Source organism: Castor canadensis, chromosome 7 (genome assembly GCF_047511655.1).
Source record: "Castor canadensis chromosome 7, mCasCan1.hap1v2, whole genome shotgun sequence".
Lineage (NCBI taxonomy): Eukaryota > Metazoa > Chordata > Mammalia > Rodentia > Castoridae > Castor > Castor canadensis.
The window spans coordinates 60702914-60729718 of record NC_133392.1 but is presented as its reverse complement, the minus strand read 5'-3'; the positions used below and the strand labels follow the sequence as shown (position 1 = coordinate 60729718).

The following is a 26805-nucleotide window of genomic DNA, read 5'->3' as shown; positions in this document are numbered from 1 at the left end:
AGCACAGCATACTCACAGCTGTATGAATTAAGAGGTGTACATCTTTGGGCACTAGTATTCTGCTTACCACAAGCTATAGAAGTATTCTGTATGACATTGTAGTGATGGATACATGATAATATGCATTTGTTAATTCCCATATAACTTTGCAGTGGCAGAATCATTATTCTCCAAAGATGTTATTTCTTAACCCTGAAGCCTGGGAAGATGTTACCTTACATAGCCAGTGGATTTTCAGACAGAATTAAGGTTAAGGGCTTGAGATAAGGAGAGTATCCTGGAATATGCAGGTAGGTTCAGTCCAATCGCACAAGTCCCTGAAAGCAGAGACCCTTCCCAGCTGTAACCAGAGAGATGTGATGGTAAGAGGAGAGTTAGAGAGATGTCACATTGCTGGCTTTAGGATGTTGAGGGTGGGGAGGAGGTGGCCCAAGCCAAGGAAAGATGGCAGCATGTGAATGCTCAGAAATGCAAGAGAATGAATTCTCCCAGAGCCTTCAGAAGGGAACACAGCCCTGCTGACACCTTGATTTTTAGGCCAGTGAGACTATGGAACTTCTGACCCACAGAATCTTTAGATGAACTAGGCTCGGGTACCTCACGCCTGTGATCCTAGCTACTCAGGAGGCAGAGGTCAGGAGGATTTGGGTTTGAAGCCAGCCCAGGCAAATAGTTTGAAAGACCCTATTTCGAAAATATCCAATACAAAAAAGGATGGGGGTTGTGGCTCAAGTGGTAGAGCCACCTACCTAGTAAGTGTGAGACCCTGAGTTCAAGCTCCAGTGCTGCAAAAAAGAAAAAAAATTGCTAGATACTAAATCTATTTTTTTATGGCCCTAATTTTGTGATAATTGTTATCACAGCAATAGATAATACATGGCACAAGGAATGAACCTTGATGTATGAAAAAAATCATTTTTAAGAAATCATTCATAAGGCCAATTTCAAGGTGAAATACAGACTATGGCAAATGTGTGAAATTACCTCACTGAGGGAGTAGAGGAAAAATGTATTGACCTTAGTAACGTTAGAGATGAGTGAAATCAGTAAGATGAAAAGCAGAAAGTATGGCATATAGAATTGTACCCTAGTTGATAAGTTGTTTCTCAGTGAAGTACAGGTTAACAGTACAAGCCACTATACTTATATATTGGATCTGAACAATTAATGGATGGAAGATGGTGGGAACCAGGCTTCTCACTGCTGGAGTGGAAGGTCATAGGTAAGCAAGGGGAGGTGACCAGAAATTATCGGAGTGGTGATGCATATAGAGTTGGAGATGTCAATGTGAACTCATGTTTATCACAATAAATATATGGATAGATAGACGGAGAAATATTTGTAGATATGTATTTATACATGGATTACATATCTGTTGGCTAAGTGGACTTACAAGAGTCTCTCAACAGGGATGAGCACCCTAGCAACCAGATCTTGGATTTTTATACCATTCCATAGTAAAAAGGAATTAAGTCTGCTTGGAGAAACTGCTGATTCTAGGCCTGGGGCAGGGAATAATAACATGAACCAGGAGCATCTTATAAAACCTGAGAAAAGAAGTGCTTCCAAATAACAATGATTAGAGTATGTCAAAGGGATTCACAAATAAAGTAGTTTTGGATTATTACCCAGAGTACAAGATAAATATCTATGAGACTGTAGAGACATAAATAAATGGTTGAATAAATGAACAAATAGGGGAGAATAGACAAATCTCTCAAGCAGAAGAATTTCAAATAATTTATATAGCTACTCCGCTCTCAGGAGGTGGAACATAACTACCCACTCCATATTGTATGTTTCAAATGGTGATTTCCTTCCAGAGTACAGGGGGAGGGGAGAATGACTTCACAGCAGAGAAGCCTGACAGACACCACCTCAGCCAGGTGATCAAGATCAAGGGCAACAGTAAGAGTCATCTTGAGATCATGGATCCTTGAAATGATGTGTGTAATTTCATTGAAAGGGGATTGGAAGAACACCAGTTCTTTAACTGCAGTGAGGAGGAAAGACTCAATACAGATACTTCTGTATTATTTAAACTTTGTACAGCAAAAATACAGTCAGGCCATTTGTGAGCTACTTGATAGCAGAGCTCTGATTCTGTCACTGTGCCTGTCTTCACACATGCTGCTTAACAGAGAATGCATTGTGATCTGGCCACAATCGGTGACGTTATGCCATTTGCCATGTTGGTGCTAATTTTCTAGGGCGTTACTGCCCTTCCTGAGTGACCAGTCCCATGGTGCACGTAATAAGTAGTTTTCGCTAAATGTCAGCCTAAGGCAGTGTCTGACTGTCTATGCCACGGCTTGCCTCCTTTTCATCTCTTCCATTGGCTATTCCAGAGTTGTATCCTTTGTGATAAAACAGTAAACGTAAGTGTTTTCCTGAGTTCTGTTCTAGCAAATTATGGAATCTAAAGGGAGAATGGCGGGAACCCCCAAGTTATAGCCAATGGGCCAGAAGTACAGGAGACTCAGGTCTTGTAACTGGTAACTGAAGTGAGATAGTAGTATTTTGAGACTGAAACATTTAATTTGTGGGATCTGATTCTAACTTCAGGTAAATAGTGTCAGAGTTAAATCATTGAACATCCAGTTGGTGTCTGGAGAGTTGGTTGTTGATATTGTAAAGTACTAATGCTTACATTTCATATTTCTGGATTTTCAAACTATTTCTATATCAGGTGATACATTTTATATTAATTTTAAGTTCTTTGAAATTTACCAACATTGAAACATTTCTAAGTTCACTCTGTAAGCTTTCCATACTTTTAGCAGTACTATAAAAGAATTCATGACGTTCTCAAATTACATACATCACAAATAGGACTGAAGCCATCTTTTGTTTTGTTTTGTGACAGGGTCTTGCTATGTTGCCCAGGCTGACCTCTGACTTGCAATCCTCCTGCCTCAGCCTCCCAAGTGCTGGGATTGCAGGAGCCAGCCACCACACCAGACTAATCCAAGTTATTTTATAAAAATAGATATAAACTGTTGTTGAATATATTCCTCTTTTCAGAATACTTTTCCTGATTGACTTTTTAGCACTTTATTTTCTATTTGCTTGCATGGAGCAGGAGTTTGGCTACTTTTCTGTTGGCCAGAACTAAAGCATCAGGATTTAGAATGCCTATAGTCTAGTGACATTTAAAATGTAACCCATTGATTGGGGATGTAGCTCAGTGGTTGAGTGCTTGTCTTGCATGCACAAGGCCCTAGATTTAATACCCAACACCATTAAAATAAATAAAATGTAACCCATTGGTGGATATTACTTTAGTCCATTTTTCTTTTAGTATAAAATTGGCAATATAACCCTCTGAAATTCAGCCTCGAGTTATTTTTCACTATCTTCTACCTTCTCAAACTGTTCCTTTCAGTATGCCGCCCCAATCACTTCTCCTTCCTTTTATGTAATAGCAATTACTGTCATGCTGATCTGCCAGAGCTATTCTAAGACTCTAGATGATTTCCTCTTCATTTGTATGAGTTCTCTTTCAACAGGTGTTCAGCACTAATACTACCTTGCACTTTTTGATGATCCATCCTATAGCTCTTTCAAAGAAAATACTGTGTCAAATGCATGAATAGTCACACATCAAGAAATGTGCTTACTCTCTCCTTAGATATTAGTGATGTTGAACGGCTGAAACCTGGATACCTAGAAGCTACTGTGGACTGGTTTAGAAGGTACAAGGTTCCTGATGGAAAACCAGAAAATGAGTTTGCTTTTGATGCAGAATTTAAAGATAAGGTAATAGGTCATTCAGAACTATAACTTTAGGCCTAGTTGTATTGAGACTTATAACTTAACCATACTATTTCCATCTAAAAACACATAAAAGTCTAAAGATAGAAGATGGTCTTGGTGTTTACTTATTTAAATGTTCTCAGGCTGGGTATTGTGATACATTCCTGTAACCTCAGTATTCCTGAGCCTGGGGCAGAAGGATTGAGAGTTTGAGACCAGACTAAGCTACATAGTGAGACCCTGTCTCAAAAAAAAAACCAAAAACAAACAAACAAAAAACCACTCTACAAAATATTTTTCCATTTTTAAAGAGAGGAAATGATTCCAGAGTGAGAAAGTATCAGGCTTTGGGGAAATGCTGATAATAAGAAAAAGCCACTTTTTAATCATGGTGATGCTGATCTCTTCGAATTACAGGACTTTGCCATTGAGATTATTAAAAGCACTCATGACTATTGGAAAGCATTGGTGACTAAGAAAACGGATGGAAAAGGAATCAGTTGGTACGTGTTGACTCTTCTCTGCACATTTAACACAAAAAAAAGACCTGCTCGCAGCAGAGGCTTTAACTAGAAGTCTGGACTGTTACATTCACTTAGAAAAGAAGTGGTTTGTCAATTAGTGCTTAAGTGAATGGGAAGGTAAATACAAACAACTTAAAAGTGCCCATAAGACACTCTCTGAACAAGTACAAATAAAACCATAAAGTGGACATTGAGATGAGAACTGTGTTAGGGTAAATGGGAAAGGTCCCTGGCATCAGGAAGCACAGAACGGAATATAAAAGGTGAGTGCAGGGGTTGGTGTTCTCTGGTATAAATGTGTGAGATGCATCCCAGCTATTCTCCTCTCTGCCATGCACACTGAGTTTACTACCACTAAAAATAATAGCTAATGCTTATCAGGCAGTTGTTGTCTGCTAGGCATGTAACAGATGCAGGAGAGTGAACTTAACCAAAGTCACCTCAGAAGAAGTGCCAGAGCAAGGACTGGCCCCAAAGTCCACATTGTTAATACGGAGGACTTCCTCTTCAGGATTTAAAGATTCATAAGAGGATGCCCACTGTCATCACTGGGCTGCTGTTCTGGAAATACCAGTCAATGAAGTAAATAAGAGAAAGAAATAAGATGTAGGAATATCAGAAAGGGGGAGCAAATTCTTGTAGATGATAGTGTATACTCAGAAAACCCTAAAAAAAATAAATTCAGGAACATGAGTGCTTTCAAAATGAGTGTATATTCATACTGATAGTTAGAATTTTATGCAAACTATATCAGAAACTATAATGGAGGGAAGATTTCATATAGAGCAATGCTTTAAAAAATACCAGGGTATAAACAGTATTAACTGCAGCAGGATTCAGAAAAAAAGAAGGGATGGGGGAAGTTTCTACTGAGGAATATAAAAGATGTTAAATAAGAAGATAGACTATGTTTGCTGGGGGGGCAGTTCAAGTGGTAGAGCCTCTGCTAGCAAGAGTGAGGCTCTGAGTGTAAACTCTAGTACCACCAAAAAATACATACGTAATAAAAAAATGTACTAGGAGAATGACACTTATTTTAACCTAGAAAAAATTTGTATGTGAAAATAGTCAGGAAAATTCTTTTGGTTTGTTTGTTTTTATTTTCTTGAGGTCATGTCTTGCTATGTATCCCAGGCTGCCTCAGCTTCTGAGTGCTGGGATTACAGGTGTTCACCAACATGCCTCACTGCCAGGAAAATTCTGGAAAAAAGTTTGATATTGAAAAAAATCAAATTATTGACTTCTCTTCAAGTCTGCTGGATCTGATGATATATAGGAATTTAGTATATAATAAAGGATATGTTTTGATTGGGCATAGTGGTGGTACCTGCCTATAATCTCAGCAGTCTTTGACCCTAAGGCAGGAAGGTCAAGAGTTTGAAGCCAGCCTGGGCTACAAATCTCAAAAAAAAAAAAAAAAAAGTCCAACACAAAAAAGGGCTGGCAGAGTGGCTCAAGTGGTAGAGCTCCTGCCTAGCAAGTGTGAGGCCGAGTTCAAACTATAGTACCACCAAAAAAAAAAAAAATGTGGTTTCTAAACCAATTGTTTGTTTAGAAAAAAAAACAAAATTAGATTTCTATCTTTATACGCCTTACTTCAGATGTGTATGTTGGCAACCACCATCATGACCGGGCTGTTTTGTTTTGTTTTTAAAAGATGCTGTAACCAGGTAGGTGCTCCAGGTGTGCTCTGTAGACAGCAGCACAGTCCGGCTTTTTTTACATCCAGCCTATTTTATACTCATGCTAGTCGTTTGCTCTCTGCTAACATGTGTTTATACCCTATTTCTATATCAGTATTTAATTTCAGACAGAAATTTTAGTGTTAAAAGATTCTAGGAAAAGCATAGCTGAGTATATTTTTTAGCTTTATCAGGAAAGGCCTTTCCAAACAGAACACAAATCTCAGAACCATAAAAAAAATTGTCACTTAACAGTATTATTTCTTATATTCCCTAATTTCTTTCTTTCTTTTTTATTAACAACACATAACCATAATTTGTAAAAATAACCTATTTCAAGTTAAGAAGACTGACTCAAAAGATGAAGGCGAAAAGACAGGAAAAGATGGTTTAGTTACTAGAAAATAGTCTTACTCATAATTTAGAATGTAGTTCAGAGGGCTGGAGATACCCAGCACCACGACGCCCCTCCACCGCTCCCACCCCCCCCAAAAAAAGAAAAAGCTAGCCAGGGCTCTTAAGAACATATGTAGCTGAAATGCATGCAGCCTTTGTGAAGGCCAGTTTGCCATATCCAGTCCAAAAATGTCAAACGCGTATATTTTTCTCCGTAGCACCACTATGAAGGTGTTTGTATCCTATAGATGTATCTCAAAAAGTTCACCACAGTATATTATAAAATGTTCATTATAGTGGCATTTATAATAGCAGAAAACTAGCAAAACCCAAAATGTTTTGGTTAAGTACATCCATGTAATTCTGAAATACACTAAGTGAGAAAAGCAAAGTCCACAGTAGTGTGTTTACTGTGATCTCATTATGCAAGTGAAGTGATAATATACATATGCACAGCCCAGCTTTTACTTTATCTATTCATGTTTTTATTGTTTTTTTTTCTGGAGGGAAACATAGGAACTACAAATAATGGGTTGTTTTTGGAAACAACCATTTGGAGATGGGGATGAGGCCTTCACTTTGTGACTTTCTTTTCTTTTTAAGTTTCCTAACTACATGTATATTTCTTTCAACTTTTTTAAATGTCAGAAGTTATCTTGGGGGCTGGCAGAGTGGCTCAAATGGTAGAGTATCTGCCTAGCAAGCGCAAGGTGCTAAGTTCAAACCCTAGTACCACCAAAATATAAGAAATCTTGGCAGTAAGATTTTTCTGAGTATGAGAAGATCCTGCCAGGTACCAATAGCTCACGCCTGTAATCCTAGCTACTCAGGAGGCAGAGATCAGGAGGATCACAGTTTGAAGCCAGCCCGGGGAAATAGTTACAGATACCCTGTCTTGACAAAACCCATCACAAAAAGGGGCTGGTGGAGCAGCTCAAGGTATAGACACTGAGTTCAAACTCCAGCACCACAAAAAGAAATCCTAATACATAATCCTAATATATAAAAATCATCCTCCCAGGAGGCTTTTATTCTGTGTCAGGATAATGTCCTATAAAATGAAAACATTACCCACAAACAGAAGAAAAATCGAGACTTTATACATTTGCGTGAAAACGTGTAATTTTAAGACTTAGCTTTTAATTCTTATATTTTGTCATATATTACTATTTTTGTTAAAATGGTCTTAATGTAAAGTTACAGGTAAGTAACTGCAGGTATTTCAATTCATTTTAATAGAATATTTCTGATTATGTGCATATTAATATATAAAATGTAAGAAGGTTGGAAATATGGATAAGCAAAAAGAAAACATATATTTTTTAAAAATTACCCATAATCACACTTTTCCAGATACCCTTATTAATACTTGGAGGGGTGGGGTTTTTTTTTTTTTTTCAATCCTTTGTGTGGATACAAAATAATTTTTAAAATTAGGATTATATTTTATGCACAATTCATTTTATGCTTTGTAAATTTAACACCATAGGGCTGGAAGCATGACTCAAGTGATAGGGTGCCTGCCTAACAAGCACAAGGCCTTGAGTTCCAAATCCCAGTACTGCCAAAGGGAAAAAAAATTGAATTTAACTCTATATTACAAGCATTTCTCCATTATAATATTACATAACATTCCATTGCTGTATAATATTCCATTTTGCTGATAAACTATTTTTAATTATTCCATTTTGTTAGATACTTTAGTTCCAGTTTTTTGCTATTATCAATACTGATATAGTGTATGGTGAACATTTTCTCAGATCCTTGTTTCAATCTCGGTCTTAGAGGTAGAGTTTCTCTACCAAAGCCTATGAACTTTTTATGTTTTTTATTAATGAGGTATTTTGGAAAATTTGACTTTAATATTTTTTTCTGAAAAAGTAGGATAAATGAAAAACATTTCAGTGTGTTGATTGCATTGCAGTTTGTTTTATACAAACCAAAAGACAACAAACAAGACTTGGACTATGGAGGAAATGTTAATGGGAAGCCAAAGGAAGGGAATTTTTCAGGAAATCACAGAAAGCACCAGCCTGACAGCTTGCTTCTCAGTATTTCTCAGAAGACAGAACGTAAACTAGAACTATTTTGTTTAGATAAGTTGTAAAACCAGGCAAGAGAAATCTGACCCTTTAGCATCCTTCACACAAAAAACATGAAAGAAATAAAACTTTTAAGATTTATGTACCTAGATATGCAAAAAATCCAAGTGTTTTTGACAAGTACAATAGGTTTTATATTGGTGAAGGTGGCTATTTTTTTTAAGCTGCTTCTGTACAGTAGAAATGCTGTACTCCAAATGCTCTCTGAGGGAAAAAGTTAGAAGCTACAGTTGCAAAAGTTCTAAAAAAAAATTCTAATATTGTTCATTTAGTAATTTATATCTTTTAAAAGTTTTGATAGGTTTAGATGCTAAGCTTAAAATAATTTTTAAAAGATGGGCAGTGGGCTGTATCTTTACCAATAAATACAGTAAGCTCACCTGTAGTCTTATCTACTTGGGAGACAGAGATTGAAAGGAATGCGGTTTGAGGTCAGCATGGGCAAAAAGTTCACAAGACACCCTCTCAACCAATAAAAAAGCTGGACACAGTGACATGTGCCCATCATCCCAGCTATGCAGGCAGCATAAACAGAAGGATCGTGGTCCAGGCTGGTCAGGGCATACAAGAAAGACCCTATTCGAAAAACAGCAAAAGCAAAAAAGACTGGGGTGTGGGCCTATGAGCTTTCTAAAGGACTTGTACGCATTTTACTGAATTATTTTTCAGAAATGTTGAGCAGGTGTTACTCCTGCCAAGAATGTCTGTTTCAAATGTTTCATCAGCATGGTAGGTTTTCATCAGCTCTGTTGGTTTCACATTTCCCAACTAGCAAAGATAAGTTTCTTATTTTAATTTGCATTTCTCAGCTATTTCACTGAGAACTACAGAGTATTCAACTTAAAATTCTTAAATCTGAATCTATTAAGACATTTGAATAAAATTAATCACAAGAATATCTGTACCTTGCTGATATAAACAATTACAATGTTTAACATAGGTGAGAAAGTTTTCAACTAAACTGTATTAAATATTATCTGGTTTACCATCTCTTTAACTTCTTTTTTAACTTTTTTCTTTTGTGGTACTAGAGTTTGAACTCAGGACTATCTTTTAACTTTTTTTTTTTGGATTTTTGTTGTTGTTTTGTCTTCTGACTGCTTTTGTTTATTCAATAGCATGAATACTACAGTGTCTGAGAGCCCCTTCAAGTGCGATCCTGATGCTGCCAAAGCCATCGTGGATGCTGTATGTAAACATTTCTTTTCAAAAGAGAATAGGGTGGCTAAAAGATACGGTGGTACATGACAAGAGGACATACTTGTTTCAACAAATACTGGAGTACCTCCTGTGTGCATATTAATGTATGAATTCTAGAAATGAGACCCATAACAGATACAAGTAGACATTTGAGAAGAGAAGTTGAGGAGTGGTCCTGGTCAACCATAGTTGGACAGATAGTCAAATTGATTCCAGGATGTACTGAGTAATCCAGGTGTCTATCTTCTTTCATAAGCCTTTTCCACAAGAGAACCAATACAGCAAGGACTAAGGAAGTTAGCAAATTTTGGGGTGCTATTGCAGGAGTGACTTATATATAATAGTAGAAAAGACTTTCATGTGAGATAGTAAACTGTCCCATCAAAGCAACCATTTTGTTTTTGTGCTATTTTAAATGATCTGATTTGGATTTAACCAAATCATCTTAAAATTATTTTCATTTAACAGCATTAAAAATGACAAGCAAAAGAAAATGAACTCTTTTTACTGCTTGTAAAGGGGCTAGTGCAAGAAAAGACAATTTACTGATGAGCCTAGCTCATTTAGACTCATCTTTATTTCCACATGTATCCTGACAAAATTGATGAATATGAAAAACTAGAAGGGAAAAATGACCATAGTTTTTCAATAAGAACACTGTGTACTTTATATGTATGTGTATATATAAAATCATTATATATGCATGCTAGTTACTTTATTAAAAAAATATTTTATTCATCTGTGTGTCATTAGAAGTCAAAAAACTTAAATTTATTAGTATCTCTTAAGCAGTAGCGCAAACCTTCATTGTTCTTATATATTATAAATTGTTTTTAGATCCTAACAGTTGGAATAGTTTCCTGCTCAGATTCTTTTTGTTTGTTTATTTTGGGGTTTGTTTGTTTTGAGATGGAGACTTGCTATGTAGCCCAAGCTGACTTTGAGCTTATGATCTTCCTGGCTCAGTTTCCTAACTGCTGTGTACTGTAACATGTGACTCTTAAATTTCTGTCAATATATGTTTAACTTTTTTCACCTGAAATTAGACTAATTCTAATATTTTATTTTAGTTGCCACCGCCATGTGAATCTGCCTGCACAGTACCAATGGATGGTAAGATTACAGTCTACTAAGATCACATTAAAAATTCCTATCTGTGTGGAAGTAGAGAGAGATAGAAGGCGAGGCTGTTACTTACCTCCTTTAGTGCCACTTTCTATCTCACTGGTTTCCAAGCAGTGACTACTCTGTTCCTCGAGTTCCTTGTGGAGGCCTGTGGACACTGCGGGAGGGACCCTAAATGGGCAGTGCTCTGTATCCCCATCTGCCCATAGGTTGCTTCACCAAGAAAACACCCCCCCCCCGCAATCAAATCTCTTGTTTCTTCTTGTGAGAAAAGGGTTTGCTACTTTAAAAACAAATTTGAAAAATCACATTATAAATTAGCATCTAGAGTAAGGAAGCCCAAACAAAAACTCGGTTCTAAGTTACTACCTTTTGCTCTAGTGCAACTTTGCATATATGTGTTTTAAAGTAAACCATGGTGGGTTGGTGATATGGCTCAAGAGGTAGAGTGCCTGCCTAGCAAGCATGAGGCCCTGAGATCAAACCCCAATACTTCTAAAGAAGTACCACCAAAATAAATAAATAAAGTAAGCCATGATAGGTTGCATTAAAGTGAATATAGCATTCCTTGTTATATGTTGGTAATTTTGGTTCTTAACAGGGATCCTAACTTGTTTCTTTTTTGTCTGAGTACAGTGGATAAGTGGTTCCATCAACAGAAAAACTAATAAGACTTGTCTGGAATACAAGCTGATGCTGCTGCATCCTATTCATCTGGAAGTATTGGATGTGAAAGTAGTAGCTTTTCAGAGCTTTAACTTTAGAACTCATCTAATTAAAGCAAATTCTTCTGTGACCAATCTCATGTGTTTAGAATGTTATCTGTCTGAAAGCATTTTCCGTATCGCAACTAAGACAACTTTTAGTACGTGCTTCAGTGTCAAAGCAGTTGTGACTTGGAAGTCATTGTGAATAGATGTGCAAGATGAACACATATGGGATGTATATGTTTACCATGTGTTAGGAAATAAAATTATTTTGCTGAAACTTGGTTTAGGACTTTTTTTTATTCTGAAGCCAACATTACTGAGTAGGTGTGGGTAAAATCACTTACTTTTTGAAATGAAAACTCTTATAGTACTTTAGTTCTGTGCTTTATTACCTAATTCATTTTAATACCTTTTAATTTCTATAATTTTAGTACAAAGTATAATCTTTGTTGAAAGTTGAAGTGATAAAGTTACACTTTTCTACCTCTTTGATCAACTAATTGAAACCAAAAGTCATTTATATTTTCTTCTGAGTTATCAAGCAGAATAGCTTTGTGCTCAGTTCATGGCCTTTGATGCTGGCAGACCTGAGTTTGAATTCAATCCACCTTCGTCCTAGCTATGTAATCTTAGGCAAGTTCCTTCATCCATAAAACAGACTCTGCCATGGAATGACTTGTAGTAAGCATTCAGGGTTTTTGCTTTGAAATTTTTGTTGATGACTTTAGATTCACATGCAGTTGTCAGAAATAATATGGAGGCTCAGTTTCTCCAAAAAAGTAACATTTTGTAAAATTATAGACAACCAGGGCATTGACTTTGATACAGGCTACTGATCTTACCCACATTTTCCAGTTTTACTTGTACTCATTTGTGTGATTTTTGTTGTATTCACTTCAATCATATATGTAATTCTGTGAATCCTATAAGACACGATGCAACATTACAAGGATGCTTCTGTTGTACCACACTCACCTCTTTCTGACCTCATGTCCTCATCCTTGATTCCTGGCAACCAATAATCTGTTCATTTTTCTAGAATTTTGTCATTTTAAGAATGTTACAGAATGATCATCCAAAACTGAACCAAGAGGAAATTAATCACCTGAATAGACCTATAACACAAAATGAAATTGAAGCAGCAATCAAGAGTCTCCCCAAAAAGAAAAGTCCAGGACCTGATGGATTCTCTGCTGAATTCTATCAGACCTTTAAAGAAGAACTGATACCAACCCTCCTTAAACTGTTCCATGAAATAGAAAGGGAAGGAAAACTGCCAAACACATTTTATGAAGCCAGTATTACACTTATCCCCAAACCAGGCAAAGACACCTCCAAAAAGGAGAACTATAGGCCAATCTCCTTAATGAACATTGATGCAAAAATCCTCAACAAAATAATGGCAAATCGAATTCAGCAACACATCAAAAAGATTATTCACCACGACCAGGTAGGCTTCATCCCAGGGATGCAGGCGTGGTTCAACATACGAAAATCAATAAACGTAATAAACCACATTAACAGAAGCAAAGACAAAAACCACTTGATCATCTCAATAGATGCAGAAAAAGCCTTTGATAAGATCCAACATCATTTCATGATAAAAGCTCTAAGAAAACTAGGAATAGAAGGAAAGTTCCTCAACATTATAAAAGCTATATATGACAAACCTACAGCCAGCATTATACTTAACGGAGAAAAATTAAAAACATTCCCTCTAAAATCAAGAACAAGACAAGGATGCCCACTATCTCCACTCCTATTCAACATAGTACTGGAATTCCTAGCCAGAGCAATTAGGCAAGAAGAAGGAACAAAAGGAATACAAATAGGTAAAGAAACTGTCAAAATATCCCTATTTGCAGACGACATGATCCTATACCTTAAAGACCCAAAAAACTCTACTCAGAAGCTTCTACACATCATCAATAGCTATAGCAAGGTAGCAGGATATAAAATCAACATAGAAAAATCATTAGCATTTCTATACACTAACAATGAGCAAACGGAAAAAGAATGTATGAAAACAATTCCATTTACAATAGCCTCAAACAAAATCAAATACCTAGGTGTAAACCTAACAAAAGATGTGAAAGACCTCTACAAGGAAAACTATACACTTCTGAAGAAAGAGATTGAGGAAGACTATAGAAAGTGGAGAGATCTCCCATGCTCATGGATTGGTAGAATCAACATAGTAAAAATGTCGATACTCCCAAAAGTAATCTACATGTTTAATGCAATTCCCATCAAAATTCCAATGACATTCATTAAAGAGATTGAAAAATCTACTGTGAAATTTATATGGAAACACAAGAGGCCACGAATAGCCAAGGCAATACTCAGTCAAAAGAACAATGCAGGAGGTATCACAATACCTGACTTCAAACTATATTACAAAGCAATAACAATAAAAACAGCATGGTACTGGCACAAAAACAGACATGAAGACCAGTGGAACAGAATAGAGGATCCAGATATGAAGCCACACAACTATGAGCAACTTATCTTTGACAAAGGAGCTAAAAATATACGATGGAGAAATAGCAGCCTCTTCAACAAAAACTGCTGGGAAAACTGGTTAGCAGTCTGCAAAAAACTGAAATTAGATCCATGTATATCACCCTATACCAAGATTAACTCAAAATGGATCAAGGATCTTAATATCAGACCCCAAACTCTTAAGTTGATACAAGAAAGAGTAGGAAATACTCTGGAGTTAGTAGGTATAGGTAAGAACTTTCTCAATGAAACCCCAGCAGCACAGCAACTAAGAGATAGCATAGATAAATGGGACCTCATAAAACTAAAAAGCTTCTGTTCATCAAAAGAAATGGTCTCTAAACTGAAGAGAACACCCACAGAGTGGGAGAAAATATTTGCCAACTATACATCAGACAAAGGACTGATAACCAGAATATACAGGGAACTTAAAAAACTAAATTCTACCAAAAGTAATGAACCAATAAAGAAATGGGCATGTGAACTAAACAGAACTTTCTCAAAAGAAGAAATTCAAATGGCCAGAAAACACATGAAAAAATGCTCACCATCTCTAGCAATAAAGGAAATGCAAATTAAAACCACACTAAGATTCCACCTCACCCCTGTTAGAATAGCCATCATCAGCAACACCACCAACAACAGGTGTTGGCGAGGATGCGGGGAAAAAGGAACCCTCTTACACTGTTGGTGGGAATGTAGACTAGTACAACCACTCTGGAAAAAAATTTGGAGGCTACTTAAAAAGCTGGACATCGATCTACCATTTGATCCAGCAATACCACTCTTGGGGATATACCCAAAAGACTGTTACTCCAGAGGCACCTGCACATCCATGTTTATTGCGGCACTATTCACAATAGCCAAGTTATGGAAACAGCCAAGATGCCCCAGCACTGACGAATGGATTAAGAAAATGTGGTATCTATACACAATGGAATTTTATGCAGCCATGAAGAAGAACGAAATGTTATCATTCGCTGGTAAATGGATGGAATTGGAGAACATCATTCTGAGTGAGGTTAGCCTGGCTCAAAAGACCAAAAATCGTATGTTCTCCCTCGTATGTGGACATTAGATCAAGGGCAAACACAACAAGGGGATTGGACTATGAGCACATGATAAAAGCGAGAGCACACAAGGGAGGGGTGAGGATAGGTAAGACACCTAAAAAACTAGCTAGCATGTGTTGCCCTTAATGCAGAGAAACTAAAGCAGATACTTTAAAGCAACTGAGGCCAATAGGAGAAGGGGACCAGGAACTAGAGAAAAGGTTAGATCAAAAAGAATTAACCTAGAAGGTAACACCCACGCACAGGAAATCAATGTGAGTCAATGCCCTGTATAGCTATCCTTATCTCAACCAGCAAAACCCCTTGTTCCTTCCTATTATTGCTTATACTCTCTCTACAACAAAATTAGAGATAAGGGCAAAATAGTTTCTGCTGGGTATTGAGGGGGGGAGCGGGAGGGGGTGGAGTGGGTGGTAAGGGAGGGGGTGGGGGCAGGGGGGAGAAATGAACCAAGCCTTGTATGCACATATGAATAATAAAAGAAAAATGAAAAAAAAAAAAAAAGAATGTTACAGGAAGAAAAAATCAGGCTTACTCGCATAATTCCCTGGAGCTCCTCCACGTTGCTGTAGGAACTCCAGCAATATCCAGAACTACTGAATGATCAGTAGTTCATTCTTTTTATTCAGTCATTCAGTCTTTTTTTGAGACAGGGTCTCTCTATGTAGCCCTAGGCTGACCTGGAACTCTGTGTAACCCAGGCTGGCCTTGAACTTACAATCCTCCTGCCTCAGCCTCCTGAGTGTTAGAATTACAGGTATGAGCCACCATACCTGGCTTCTTTATTTTTAATTGTTGAGTACAATTCCATGGTATGTGTGTACCATAATTTGTTTTACCTGCTGAAGAAGATCTAGGGCTCCACCTTGGGACTATTATAAATAAAGCTGCTATGAACACTTACGTTCATGTTTTTGTATCAACATGAATTTTTGTTTCTCTGATAAATCTCCAATAGTATTTATGATAAATGGATGTTTAGTTTTATGAGAAGCTGTGAGATTGTTTTTTCAGAGTATCTGTACCATCTTACATTCCCAGTGGCAATGGATGAATGACTGTTTTCCTACATCCTTGCCAGCATTTGGCTTATCCCTATTTTTTAACTTAGCCACTCAGTTAGGTGTAAGTGATACTTCTTGGTGGTTTTAATTTGCATTTCTAATGGCTAATGATGTGAAATATCTTTCAAGTGCTTATTTGCCATCTATATATCCTCTTTGGCATTTTATGTTGCTGTGATCAAATACCTGAGAGAAACGGTTTAAAGGAAGAAAGATTTCTTTTGGCCCATGGTTTCAGTCCATCCTTGGCTGGATCCATCGCTTTGAGCCTGAGGTGAGGCAGAACATCATGGCTGTGGGAGCTGGTGGCAGATGCTGCTTACTTATAGCAGCTAGCAAACGGATAGGAAGGTGTGGGGACAAGCTATATACAGGGAACCTCCCCAGTGAGACCCACTTCCCCAACGAGACCCCACCTCCTCTCCATCACCTCCCAGTAATGTCATCAGATTATGAATCCATCAAGGGATTAAACCATTGATGAAGTCAGAACCCTCAGGGTCCAATCACTTCCCCCAAAGTCCCAGCTCTGAACATTGCTGGATTAGGAGTCAAACCTTTCTGGGGGATAGCTCATATCCAGACTGTTAACAATCTTCCATATCTTTTACCCGTTTTAAAATGGGATCATTTGTTTTTACTGTCATCTTTGAGAGTCCCCTTTGTCAGATTTGCACATATTTTTCTCCTAATTTGGATTTGTTTTTTTATGCTCTCACATGACCTTTCACAGAGGAAAACACTTCTGATTTTTGAGAAACCCCAACTTAATCAAACTTTCTTCTATGAATGGAGCTTTTGATCTCAAGTCTAAAAATTTTTTTTACCTAGCCTTAGATCCCAGAGATTTTTCTGAAAGTATTTTTATTTATTTATTTATTTTTGGTGGGACAGGGCTTTGAACTCAGGTCTTTGTACTTGCAAAGCAGGTGCTTTACTGCTTGAGCCACACCTCCAGTCCATTTTGCTCTGGTTATCTTGGAGATGGGGTCTTGAGAACTATTTGCCCAGGCTGGCCTCAAACTTCAATCCTTCCCCATTTCAGTCTCCCAAATAGCTAGGATTACAGGTTCTCGCCACTGGTACCCAGTTTCTAAAAGTTTTATAGTGTAAAATTTTAAGTCCGTGATCCCTTTTGAGTTTATATTTGTATAAGGCTTATGGTTTAGGTTGAGGTTAAATTTTTTTCCCTATAGATGTCCAGTTGCTCCAACACCATTTATTGAAAGGTTATTCTTCCTCCATTGAATTGGTTTATCCTTTTGTCAAATACCAATTGGGCATATTGTGTAGGTCTCTTTCTAGGTTCTCTGTTGTTCCATTAATCTATATGTTTGTCCTTCAGCCAATGCCACAGTCTCTTGATTACAATGGGTATATGGTAAGCTTTGATATTAAGTTGAAATACTGGGTTGTAGCTCAGTGGTAGGGCTTTTGCCTAGCATGGGCAAGTCTCCAGGTTCAATCCCCATCACTGTAAAAAGAAAAAAAAAATTTCTGTCTTTTATCTATGCCAATTATAAAAAAATCTCACTGGGATTTTAATAGGGTTTGCATTAAACCTATAGATCAATTTTAGTCATGTGTTAGAGTCTCCTAAAGCATTTCTGTTACTAACTTCTAGTTTGGTTCCATTATGGTCCGGGAACACACTATGATTTTGATTCTTTTAAATTTGTTAGTATTTTATGGTCTATGGGAACATCCCATGGGCACTTAAAAATGTGTTTTGAGGGCTGAGCACAGTGGCTCATGCCTGTAATCCTAGCTACTCAAGAGACAGAGATGGGGAAGATCATGGTTCAAGGCTGGCCCTAACAAAAAGTTAGTGAGACCCCATCTCAACAAAAGATGTTCTGTACTCTTGTGGTTCATACATGTAATCCCAGCTACTGGGAGGCTCTCAGTCTGAGGCTGGTCCCAGACCAAAAGTAAGACCCTATCTGAAAAAATAACCTAAAGCAAAAAGGACTGGGAGTGTGGCTGAAGGGGTAGAGTGTCTGTCTAGCAAGCCTGAGGCCTTAAGTTCAAATCCCATACTGTAAAAAAATAAATAAATAAAAAAATTTTTTAAGGGGCTGGGAGTGTAACTTAGTGGTAGAGTGCTTGACTATCATGTCTGTGGTTTCCTGGGTTTGATTCCTAGTAACACCAAAAGAAAAAAAAGTTTGCTGTTGTGGGGTGGATGTTCTATTTCTGTCACTTAGATCCTGTCCTGTTGGTTAATGGTGCTGTTTCAATCTTCTGTTGCCTTGCTGATTTGCTCTCTAGTAGTTCTGTCAGTTGTTGGAGGTTTGGGATCCTAATTGTAGCTGGATTTGTCTACTTCAGTTTTGAGCTACATTGGTTTTTGTCTCATGTATTTCAAGGCTCTGTTGTCTGGTAAGTACACACTTAGGATCTGATGTATTCCTTGTGGATTGACTCTACTGTCATCACATGACATCTCCATCTCTGGTAATTTTCTTTATTTTTTTGGTTGTATAGGATTTGAACTCAGGGCCTCATGCTGCTAGGCAGGTGCTCTACCACTTGAATCACCCTGTCAGCCCTTTTCTTGTGATGGAGTTTTTTCAAGATAAGGTCTCATGAACTATTTGCCTGGATTGGGTTTGAACAGTGACCCTTCTGATCTCTGCCTCCTGAGTAGCTAGGATTACAGATGTGAAGCACCAGCACCTGGCCTCTGGTAGTTTTCTTTATTCTGAAGTGTCCTTCATTGGCCTTTAATATAGATGGGCCACATCTGTTTTTTTTTTTTTAAATAATAATGTTTGCATTTTTTTCCTTTTAACCTACCTACCTTTGTTGTTGACTTTGAAGTGAGTTTCTTCTAAGCAATATATAGTTGAGTCCTGTTTTTAAAATCTACCCTGCCAATCTGTCTTTTTATTGATGTATTTTCATTATTTACATTTAAGGTAATTTTTAAAGTGCTAGCACTTTATGCTGTTCAGGATTCACTCATCTTGGATCTCCAGGTTTGTGTTTCACCAAATTTGGAGTTTTTTCAGTCATTTCTTCAAATATTCTTTCTACCCTACTCTCTGTTTGGACAGGGATGATATGAATGTTGGGCCTTTTGTTATTGTCCCACAGATCTGTAGATTCTTTTATTCCTCTTTTTTTTTTAAAGACTGAGTGAGCTCCATTGTTCTGTCCTCAAATTCAATGATTGTCCTCTGTCATCGCTATTATGGGGCCCATCCAGCAAATTTCTCATTTCCACTGTTGTAGTTTTCAGTTCTGTGATTTGTATGTAGCTCTTTCCATTTCTTTACTGAGATTTTTTAGTTTTGATTAGTTTCAAGGAAATTTCCAGTTGGCCTCAGTTGTCGTTCTGCATTCAAATTGAGCTTTTCTTGGTTCTTGGTATGATGGGTGATGGTCCACAGTATTGTAGGTGCTTTTTCTACTATGAAGTATTAGATAGCCTCTGTCAGGTGACAGGACACATGTGCTTTAGCACTGTGCTGTTTCTTTTGTCCTGGAATCTTAAACCACCTCAACTTCCCATCACCTTTCTGAGCTCTCCTTGGGTTGTTTCTTTTGTTATTTCCAGGGTTGATAGTGCACTTAGCATGGAGAAGCAGGAAAAACAGGTCTGTGCCATCTTGTCACCAGTATGCAGATTTTAATCATATTTCTTATCCTTTTTGTAAGTGCTTCCATTTTTAAACAATGTGTCAGTCATATGTGGCTTCCAAAGAGATTTATTTCTGTTAAGGTAAAAAAATAAGTTTTCAAATGAAGATTATATAATTTGAGAGATTTTTACCTATGCTGGCCCACTAGTCAGAAATTGTTTACAATTTTTTTTTGAGATGGGGTCTAACTATGTAGCCCAGGCTGGCCTCAAACTCAAGACCCTCCAGGCTCAGCCTCCAGAATTCTGAGGTTACAGGCATACGCCATAGTACCCAGCTCTCACCCTGTCTATAGAAAGGAAAAGGGAGGGAATATCCATAATAGTTGTTCTGTGGAAGAGCCTCTGTAGAAAGCTGTCACCTCTCTGTCAGAGCTAAGGAATGTACAATATTCCTGTGTTTTTTGCTAGGGCCACCATAACCAAATCCCAAGCTGGGTGAAAAAAGTAACAGCTCTTAAGGAGAGGCTCCCGGTATGTGGCAAGCTCTCTTCTTCATCATCAGTGCTAGGTAGAAGTGTTCAGTGGACTATAGCCAGAAGAAGTTTTAGCTCCTGGGACAAGAGCCATTCTACAAGTGTTCCCTGGGATTTGACTTTGTATCAAGCCTCAGATAGTATCTAAAACAGATACTGGGGATGTAATGTTGAGCAAAACTGACAAGGTCACTCTAATAGTCTGGAAAGTTTTGGTTAAGCTCTGCAGTCCCCCAATTCTTAATGGCTTAGGGAAACAAGTTTGTTCTTCACTTATACAAATTTGGCTCTGGTTCTGGGCAGCTGGCCTCCCCATAAGAGCTCATTGTGCCTCCTTGTGAACATGTGTGTTCTCATGTTGACCCTCACTATTAGAGTCTCTTGGCACTGATGATTAAATACACCTGCCCAGAAGTGGCACACATCACAGATGTCCTCATTGGCATGCTTAACATCAAGGTAGTAGGGAATAAAGGATATGACATTTAATGAGAATGTTCTCTCTGTCTCTCCCTCACCCCCCTCAGCAGTACTGGAGTTTTAACTCAGGGCCTTGTGTTTGCTAGGCAGGTGCTCAATGCTTTGACCCATACTCCCAGCCCTTTTAGCTTTAGGTATTTTTTGAATAGGGTCTCACTTTTATGCCAAGGTTGGCCTGGACCCTGATCCTCCTATTTATGCTTCCCACATAGCTAGGATGACAAGCACGCACTACCACGCCCAGCTATTGGTTGAGATGGAGTCTCACTAACTTTTTGCCCATGCTGGCCTTGAACTTCAAGCCTCCCAAACTCCATCTCCAAAGTAGCTAGGATTATAGGCATGAGACACCATGACTGACCTCTTTTTTGGTTTAATGAGAAAAAATGCAGAGAACCTAACTAGTAAGTTGCTCAAAGTCACTCAAGTAATACAGTCAGGACTTACATCCAGGTCATCTGACTTTGCATCTGGGGTTTTCCCAGAACTTTATGTTGTTTCTGCCTTCACAGTCATTATTAGTAGTGGTAGTAATATTAGTATTATTATCGGTGGGACTGAGGTTTGAACTCAGAGCTTCATACTTGCAAAGTGGGCACTCTACATTTGAGCCACACCTCTAGTCCACTTTGTTCTGGTTATTTTAGAGAGGGGGTCTTGTGAACTATTTGCCCAGGCTGGCCTTGAATCACAATCCTCCAGATCTCAGTCTCCCAACTCGCTAGGATTATAGGCATGAGCCACCAACACCTGGCTACAGCATAATTAATGGGTACCTAATAGTCTGTCACACTGATTATCTACTTAGTCCTTCCTCTTCTGTTAAACAGTATTCGCAGTGTTTTGATTCTTTATTATCTTTGGACATAACTTTTTTTTCTTCGGAATTTTTCAGTTTTTCAAGACAGGATCTTGTTATGTTGCCCAGGCTGGCCTCAAACTCATGATTCTCCTGCCTCAGCCTCCCAAGTGCTGGATTAAAGTGTGCACCACCATGCCCAGATTACTTATTTTGTTTTCTGCAAGGGTTTTGTCAGTTTTCAATGTGGTATATGATTACATTTCCCCCCACAGATCTGGGAGTCAAATGTATTACCTGATTGGGATGCTTAGCCTATCTGAGCTTTAGCTGTTCTACTGCATATTGGGTGATGCCACTGTTACAGGGATAGTGGGGATGTAAGTGATAAAACTTGCTCACTACCAGTGTCCTTGTCTAGATATCAGGAAGGGCTGGTGGTTCACAGTTGTAATCTCCACAGCACTATGATGAGGGCTTTTTTTTCAGATACTGAGACATCCCCAACATACGAAGGGTGGGAATGAGAATTCTAACTTGGGAATTAAAAACTCATTTCATCATCTCTAAGCCCAGGCTGTGAGGGAACAGCTCAAATAGCAATCACATGTTATGTATAAGCACATTAGTTCTATAAGGGCTTAAATCATGCCTTTGCACATAGTATTCTTTATATTTACAAGAATCTGCTCCTGCTGCTTTCTGGGAGTCTCTGGGCAAAAGGGAATTTGCTTTTACATTAACAGGAATGCAATACAAATTGCTTCATGCTTTCAGAGTTGGATCAATTGCCAGTGGTTCAGTACTGCCTCTGTTAGTCTGTAGGATCTCTCCCTTAGTTATTTCAAAATCTTTAAATTAACAGAAAATGCTCACCAGGAATAAGATTAAGCAATGAGAATCACAAGGTTACGTGGCAATCTGAATTGAAAAAGAAGCGTGAGTGTGATCTGGCACCATCTCCAAAAATTTAAATTCATACTTACCCTTTGACTCAGCAATTCTAAGAATCAGTTCTGCAAAATGATCAACCAAGCACACAGCATGTAGCAGCTTTGCTTTAAGTAGCAAAGCTGGAAAAATATCTAAATGTCCTACTATATAGCAGTTAAGAGTGAAGTTAGTGCACAGCTGGCATGGAAAAGATGTCAAATAATATAAGGGAAAGAGAGCTGTAGTACTCTACAGTAGCAAACTATGCCCTAAGTGCCAAATTCCAGCCTACAGTGGGTTTTGTAAATAAATTTACTAGACCACAGCCACATCCATTCATTTCCAAATTATTTGGCTTCCTTTGGGCTACGATGGAGAGTTCAATTGTTGGGGCAGAAATCATCCAGCCCCCAAACCTGAAAATACTTTACTATTTGATCCTTTACAGAAAACTCTAGCCAATCCCTGCTTTATCATATAATCCTGTGTGGAATTTTTTGCAAAGGGATCATTGGGGGACAGGGGAGGGATATATCAATGGATATGTTAGTGACAGCATAGACAATTCTTGGGGAAAAACCCAAAACCAGTTTCCACAATTATCTCTGGGAGTGGGAATGTAGAGTTCAGCAAGGAAGATGTGGGTCCGAGGATTTCCTTCTACTTTAAATTCAAAGTAGTATTTGAATTGTTTTTTTAAAAGCATGTCTTTTTGAAAAAAATTTAAAGAAAACCAAATGAAGCGGGAGAACATCAACGAATGGTGCTCAACACAGCAGTGACAGAAGGGCTCCAGCACAAGGCGGCCTCTTTCTCAGGTGGTCCCTGAACCATCTGAGAAATGTGTTTAAAACCAAAAAATTAGACCTGATTAGAATTGGGAGGGGCTGGGCCCTGAAATCTACTGCCCAACGAGTTCCCCAAGTGATTCCAGTATGCCCTAAAGTGTTGGAGTTTGCTGCTCTAGGCAAAAATGCCAGAAACAGGGCTGGTGGAGTGGTTCAAGTGTTAGAGTGCCTGCCTAGCAAGTGTGAGGCCCTGACTTCAAACCCCAGTACCATCAAAAAGAAAAAAAAAAAGCCAAAAATAGGGAGGATTTCTCAGTGGGCTTTTATCTGAGCATGAGCTAAATCAGCTAAGGTCTGTGAGAACGACCCAGAGTGTGAGCACTTTCTAAACACCAGGCTCTGTGCTGCAGGCTTTGTGGGCTTCCCTCATCTTAGCAGCACTGAATCATATGCTCTATGAGGATATGGCCCTGGCCTGCTGAGGTCTCTGGGCATCTAGCTTGGGCCTGGCACTGGGCTAGGGCTTGGAAATGCAGCCCAAAGTGACACCATTGCAGCTCCACAGTACTTTCGTCTAGTGTTTGGTGGTAAGTCATGTGATAATAGCTTAACTTTGTGCGGTCGTTTGATGAGACCTACTAGCTGCATCATCTTTGGCACATAACCTCCATGCCTACAAAATGGGCTTGACCTAGGGGCTCTGGAAGGCATCCATTCCAACACTCAATGCCCTGGCTTCAAGCAACCTTGTCCCTCTCTTCGCAGTATGCACATTCCCAGGTGACATGTGGTTCCTTGCTGCTGCACCTATGCAACCAAGGCTCTCCTCCTCTGGCATGTCCTCCTGTCCTCCCCGTTGAGACAGATGGAGTTGCTCTCCCCAACTCCTGCTTCAAGTCTATTTCCCATCAGCTCTGACTCTTCTGGAAGCTCATGAAAATGGACAGTGATCATGAACTTAGATCCCTCACTAGTCTGCCAACTCTTTTTTTTTTTTTGCCAGGGGCTTGAATTCAGGGCCTCATGCTTGCTAAGCAGGTACTCTTATCACTTGAGTAACTCCACCAGCCCTGTTTTGTGTTGGGTATGTTTGAGGAGAACTAGTTGCCTGGGGCTGGCTTCAAACTGTGATTCTCCTGAGTAACTAGGCTTAAAGGCATCAGCCACTGGTGCCCCGCTTCTGACTGGTTTTTGAATGGCATTTCAAACAGGACTTCTTTGATGGCAGGTTCACACCCTGGTGACTGCCTGATTTCACAAAGAGATTCTGCATGGGTGTCACATGGAGTGGTGTGTGGCTTTCTACACTTGAGTAGCTATATTCTACAGGGACACAGCGTGGGTCACAGAGTGGACACTGGCTTTCCATTCCACTGGGGAGTGAAAAATCACAAAGTTCAGCATTGGTTAGAAGCCACAGATATAGTATGGTTTTGAATGCCCATTTTCATGAAATTTGAAGGGAAAATGTGCTATCAGGGCAAGCTACTGTCAGTGGCTGCTGTCTTACAGCTGTGCCACCATACTCCTGAAGTCAAAGTTGAAAGCACTATGAGGAAGAGCTCTGAACTAGGAATCCTGAAGCATGTGTACTGACTTTGGCCCCTTGTGACACTGGGCAGGTCACCTCTCTGGGCTTTAGTTTCATCATTTTGTTTAATAAGGTTGTTGGTTCCAACTTAACATATATTTTACCAAGGGAGATGTCATATCTCTATGGTTCTGATGTAGTCCAGGGGAGCAGGATGTAGTGGGAAGAAAACTCTGTGACTGAAGGGGACAAGGTGGGTGACTGGGAGTCTGATAATTAAGATTTGTTCCATACTCAAATGGTGCTTGAATTGCAGACTACAGTCTGCTCAGGACCCTTTGCTGTGTCAAGCAAGTATGTTCGCAGCTCCTCTTGGAGGCTGTGTTCTGGCAAGGTGGGGCTGAAGGTACAACTTTAGTAAGCTGACAGGTGGTGGTCAGCTTTGGCTTTGCCTCCTCATTTCCTGGCACAGGACAGCTTGCAGTGATAGTGAAAAGCTACTTTAGGGCCACCAAAAAAAAAAAAAAAAAGAAAGAAAAGAAAGTGAAAGCTTTGATGGGAAGGTGTAGGAGGGAGACCAAGCCCTCACCTCAGGGTCCCAGTCTAGTGCTCAGGCTCTGTTCTCAGTTGCAGGATTTGAAGTCTCTTTAAGTAGGAGCCACGAAAGAATCTACTGGAAGGCTTTGAATGGGGACATGTAACCAGAGAATTCACCTCCCTTCTTTTTGAATAAATCCCCTTTCCTTAGGAACAGCAGTAGGAAGCAGATTCAGTGTTTGGAGTGACTTTATAGAACAGAACAGAACTATAACACATAATGAGAATCAACTGTATATATACAGATGCACAGTGTGTGTATAGCTATAAGACAAAATTGAGAAACTAAGTAACACCTTTGTAACCTGCTATTTTATTTTATTTTTCCTTAGTAGGACTGGAGTTGCTCTGATTATTTTGGAGATGAGGTCTCAAACTATTTGCCCAGGCTGGCCTTGAACTGCAATCCTCCCAATCTTAGCCTCCCTAGTAACTAGGATTACAGGCACGAGCCACCCAGCTGTAACCTGTTATTTTGACTTAATGTAAACTTATTTTATAAAAAATTAATACTATATAAAATGATTCAATTAATTACATAATGAAGATATATAGCATTTCATTTAACCAATCTCCTAGGGTTATTTTCAATAAACCTTTTAGCTTAGTTCCAATTTCCTCTGGTTTAAAATAATGCTGTAATGAATGAACATCTTAATAAACAAATCTCAGGAAATATCTCTGTCTTTTTTCCCTGAGAATAAGTTCCTGGAAGTGTAGTAAAGGTGGATGAGTATGCACTTTTTCAAAGAGTCTGATGTGCTAAATTACCTTCCAAGAAGTCTGACTGGTTTGTCCTCCTGTCAGCTTTTCAAAATCTCATGGTTTTGAACATTAAAATAAAACCTTTTATCTTATTAAATGTGGTTTCCCCTCCTCCTAGTAATGCCTAATTAACCCTCAGAAGAATGCTATAACCTTGTGCTTCTCAAGCCTCAGTCAGAGTCAGAATAGCTGGATTGCTTACATACTAGGCCCCGTTCCTGTGGAGATGGGATTTCCTAATTGTGTGGTGGAACCTGAGGCAACATGGTTCTGACAAGCTCTGGTGTGGGGATGGAAAAGTCTTGCTGTATTTATGGCAAAGACTAAACTTGTCCTATGGGACCTGCCTTACTTTGTACTTTGAACTTTGCTTCCTACTGACCCGCCAGCAGCAGTAGAAGGGGACTTGCTAGGCTTTCTGATCCCTAACAATGTGGTACAAGGTGACCCTAAGCATGCATTGAGCTAATAGTTGGGATGGCCAAATAACACAAACTCACATTTTTTGCATTCAAAGAGTTCACTAGTGAGGAGATACTGTAAAAAGATAAACATGTACACATATGTTCATAGCAGTATTATTAATTATAGCCAAAAAGCATAAATATTCCAAATGTCTATAAATTGACGAATGGATGAATAAAATGTAATATATA

The 26805-nt window shown here is 38.7% G+C and overlaps 1 protein-coding gene across 1 annotated transcript in view; it reads left to right on the top strand.

Moving 5' to 3' along the window:
• Nucleotides 1-11772, top strand: part of Ppa1 (inorganic pyrophosphatase 1) — a 28116-nt gene extending 16344 nt beyond the window's left edge. Inside the window, exons 7-11 of the mRNA XM_020161674.2 lie at nucleotides 3632-3759; nucleotides 4174-4259; nucleotides 9579-9648; nucleotides 10731-10773; nucleotides 11422-11772. Of these exons, the coding sequence (XP_020017263.1) occupies nucleotides 3632-3759; nucleotides 4174-4259; nucleotides 9579-9648; nucleotides 10731-10773; nucleotides 11422-11453 (359 nt within the window). The 3' untranslated portion in view covers nucleotides 11454-11772. The remainder of the gene's footprint in view (nucleotides 1-3631; nucleotides 3760-4173; nucleotides 4260-9578; nucleotides 9649-10730; nucleotides 10774-11421) is intronic.
• Nucleotides 11773-26805: the final 15033 nt, after the last annotated feature.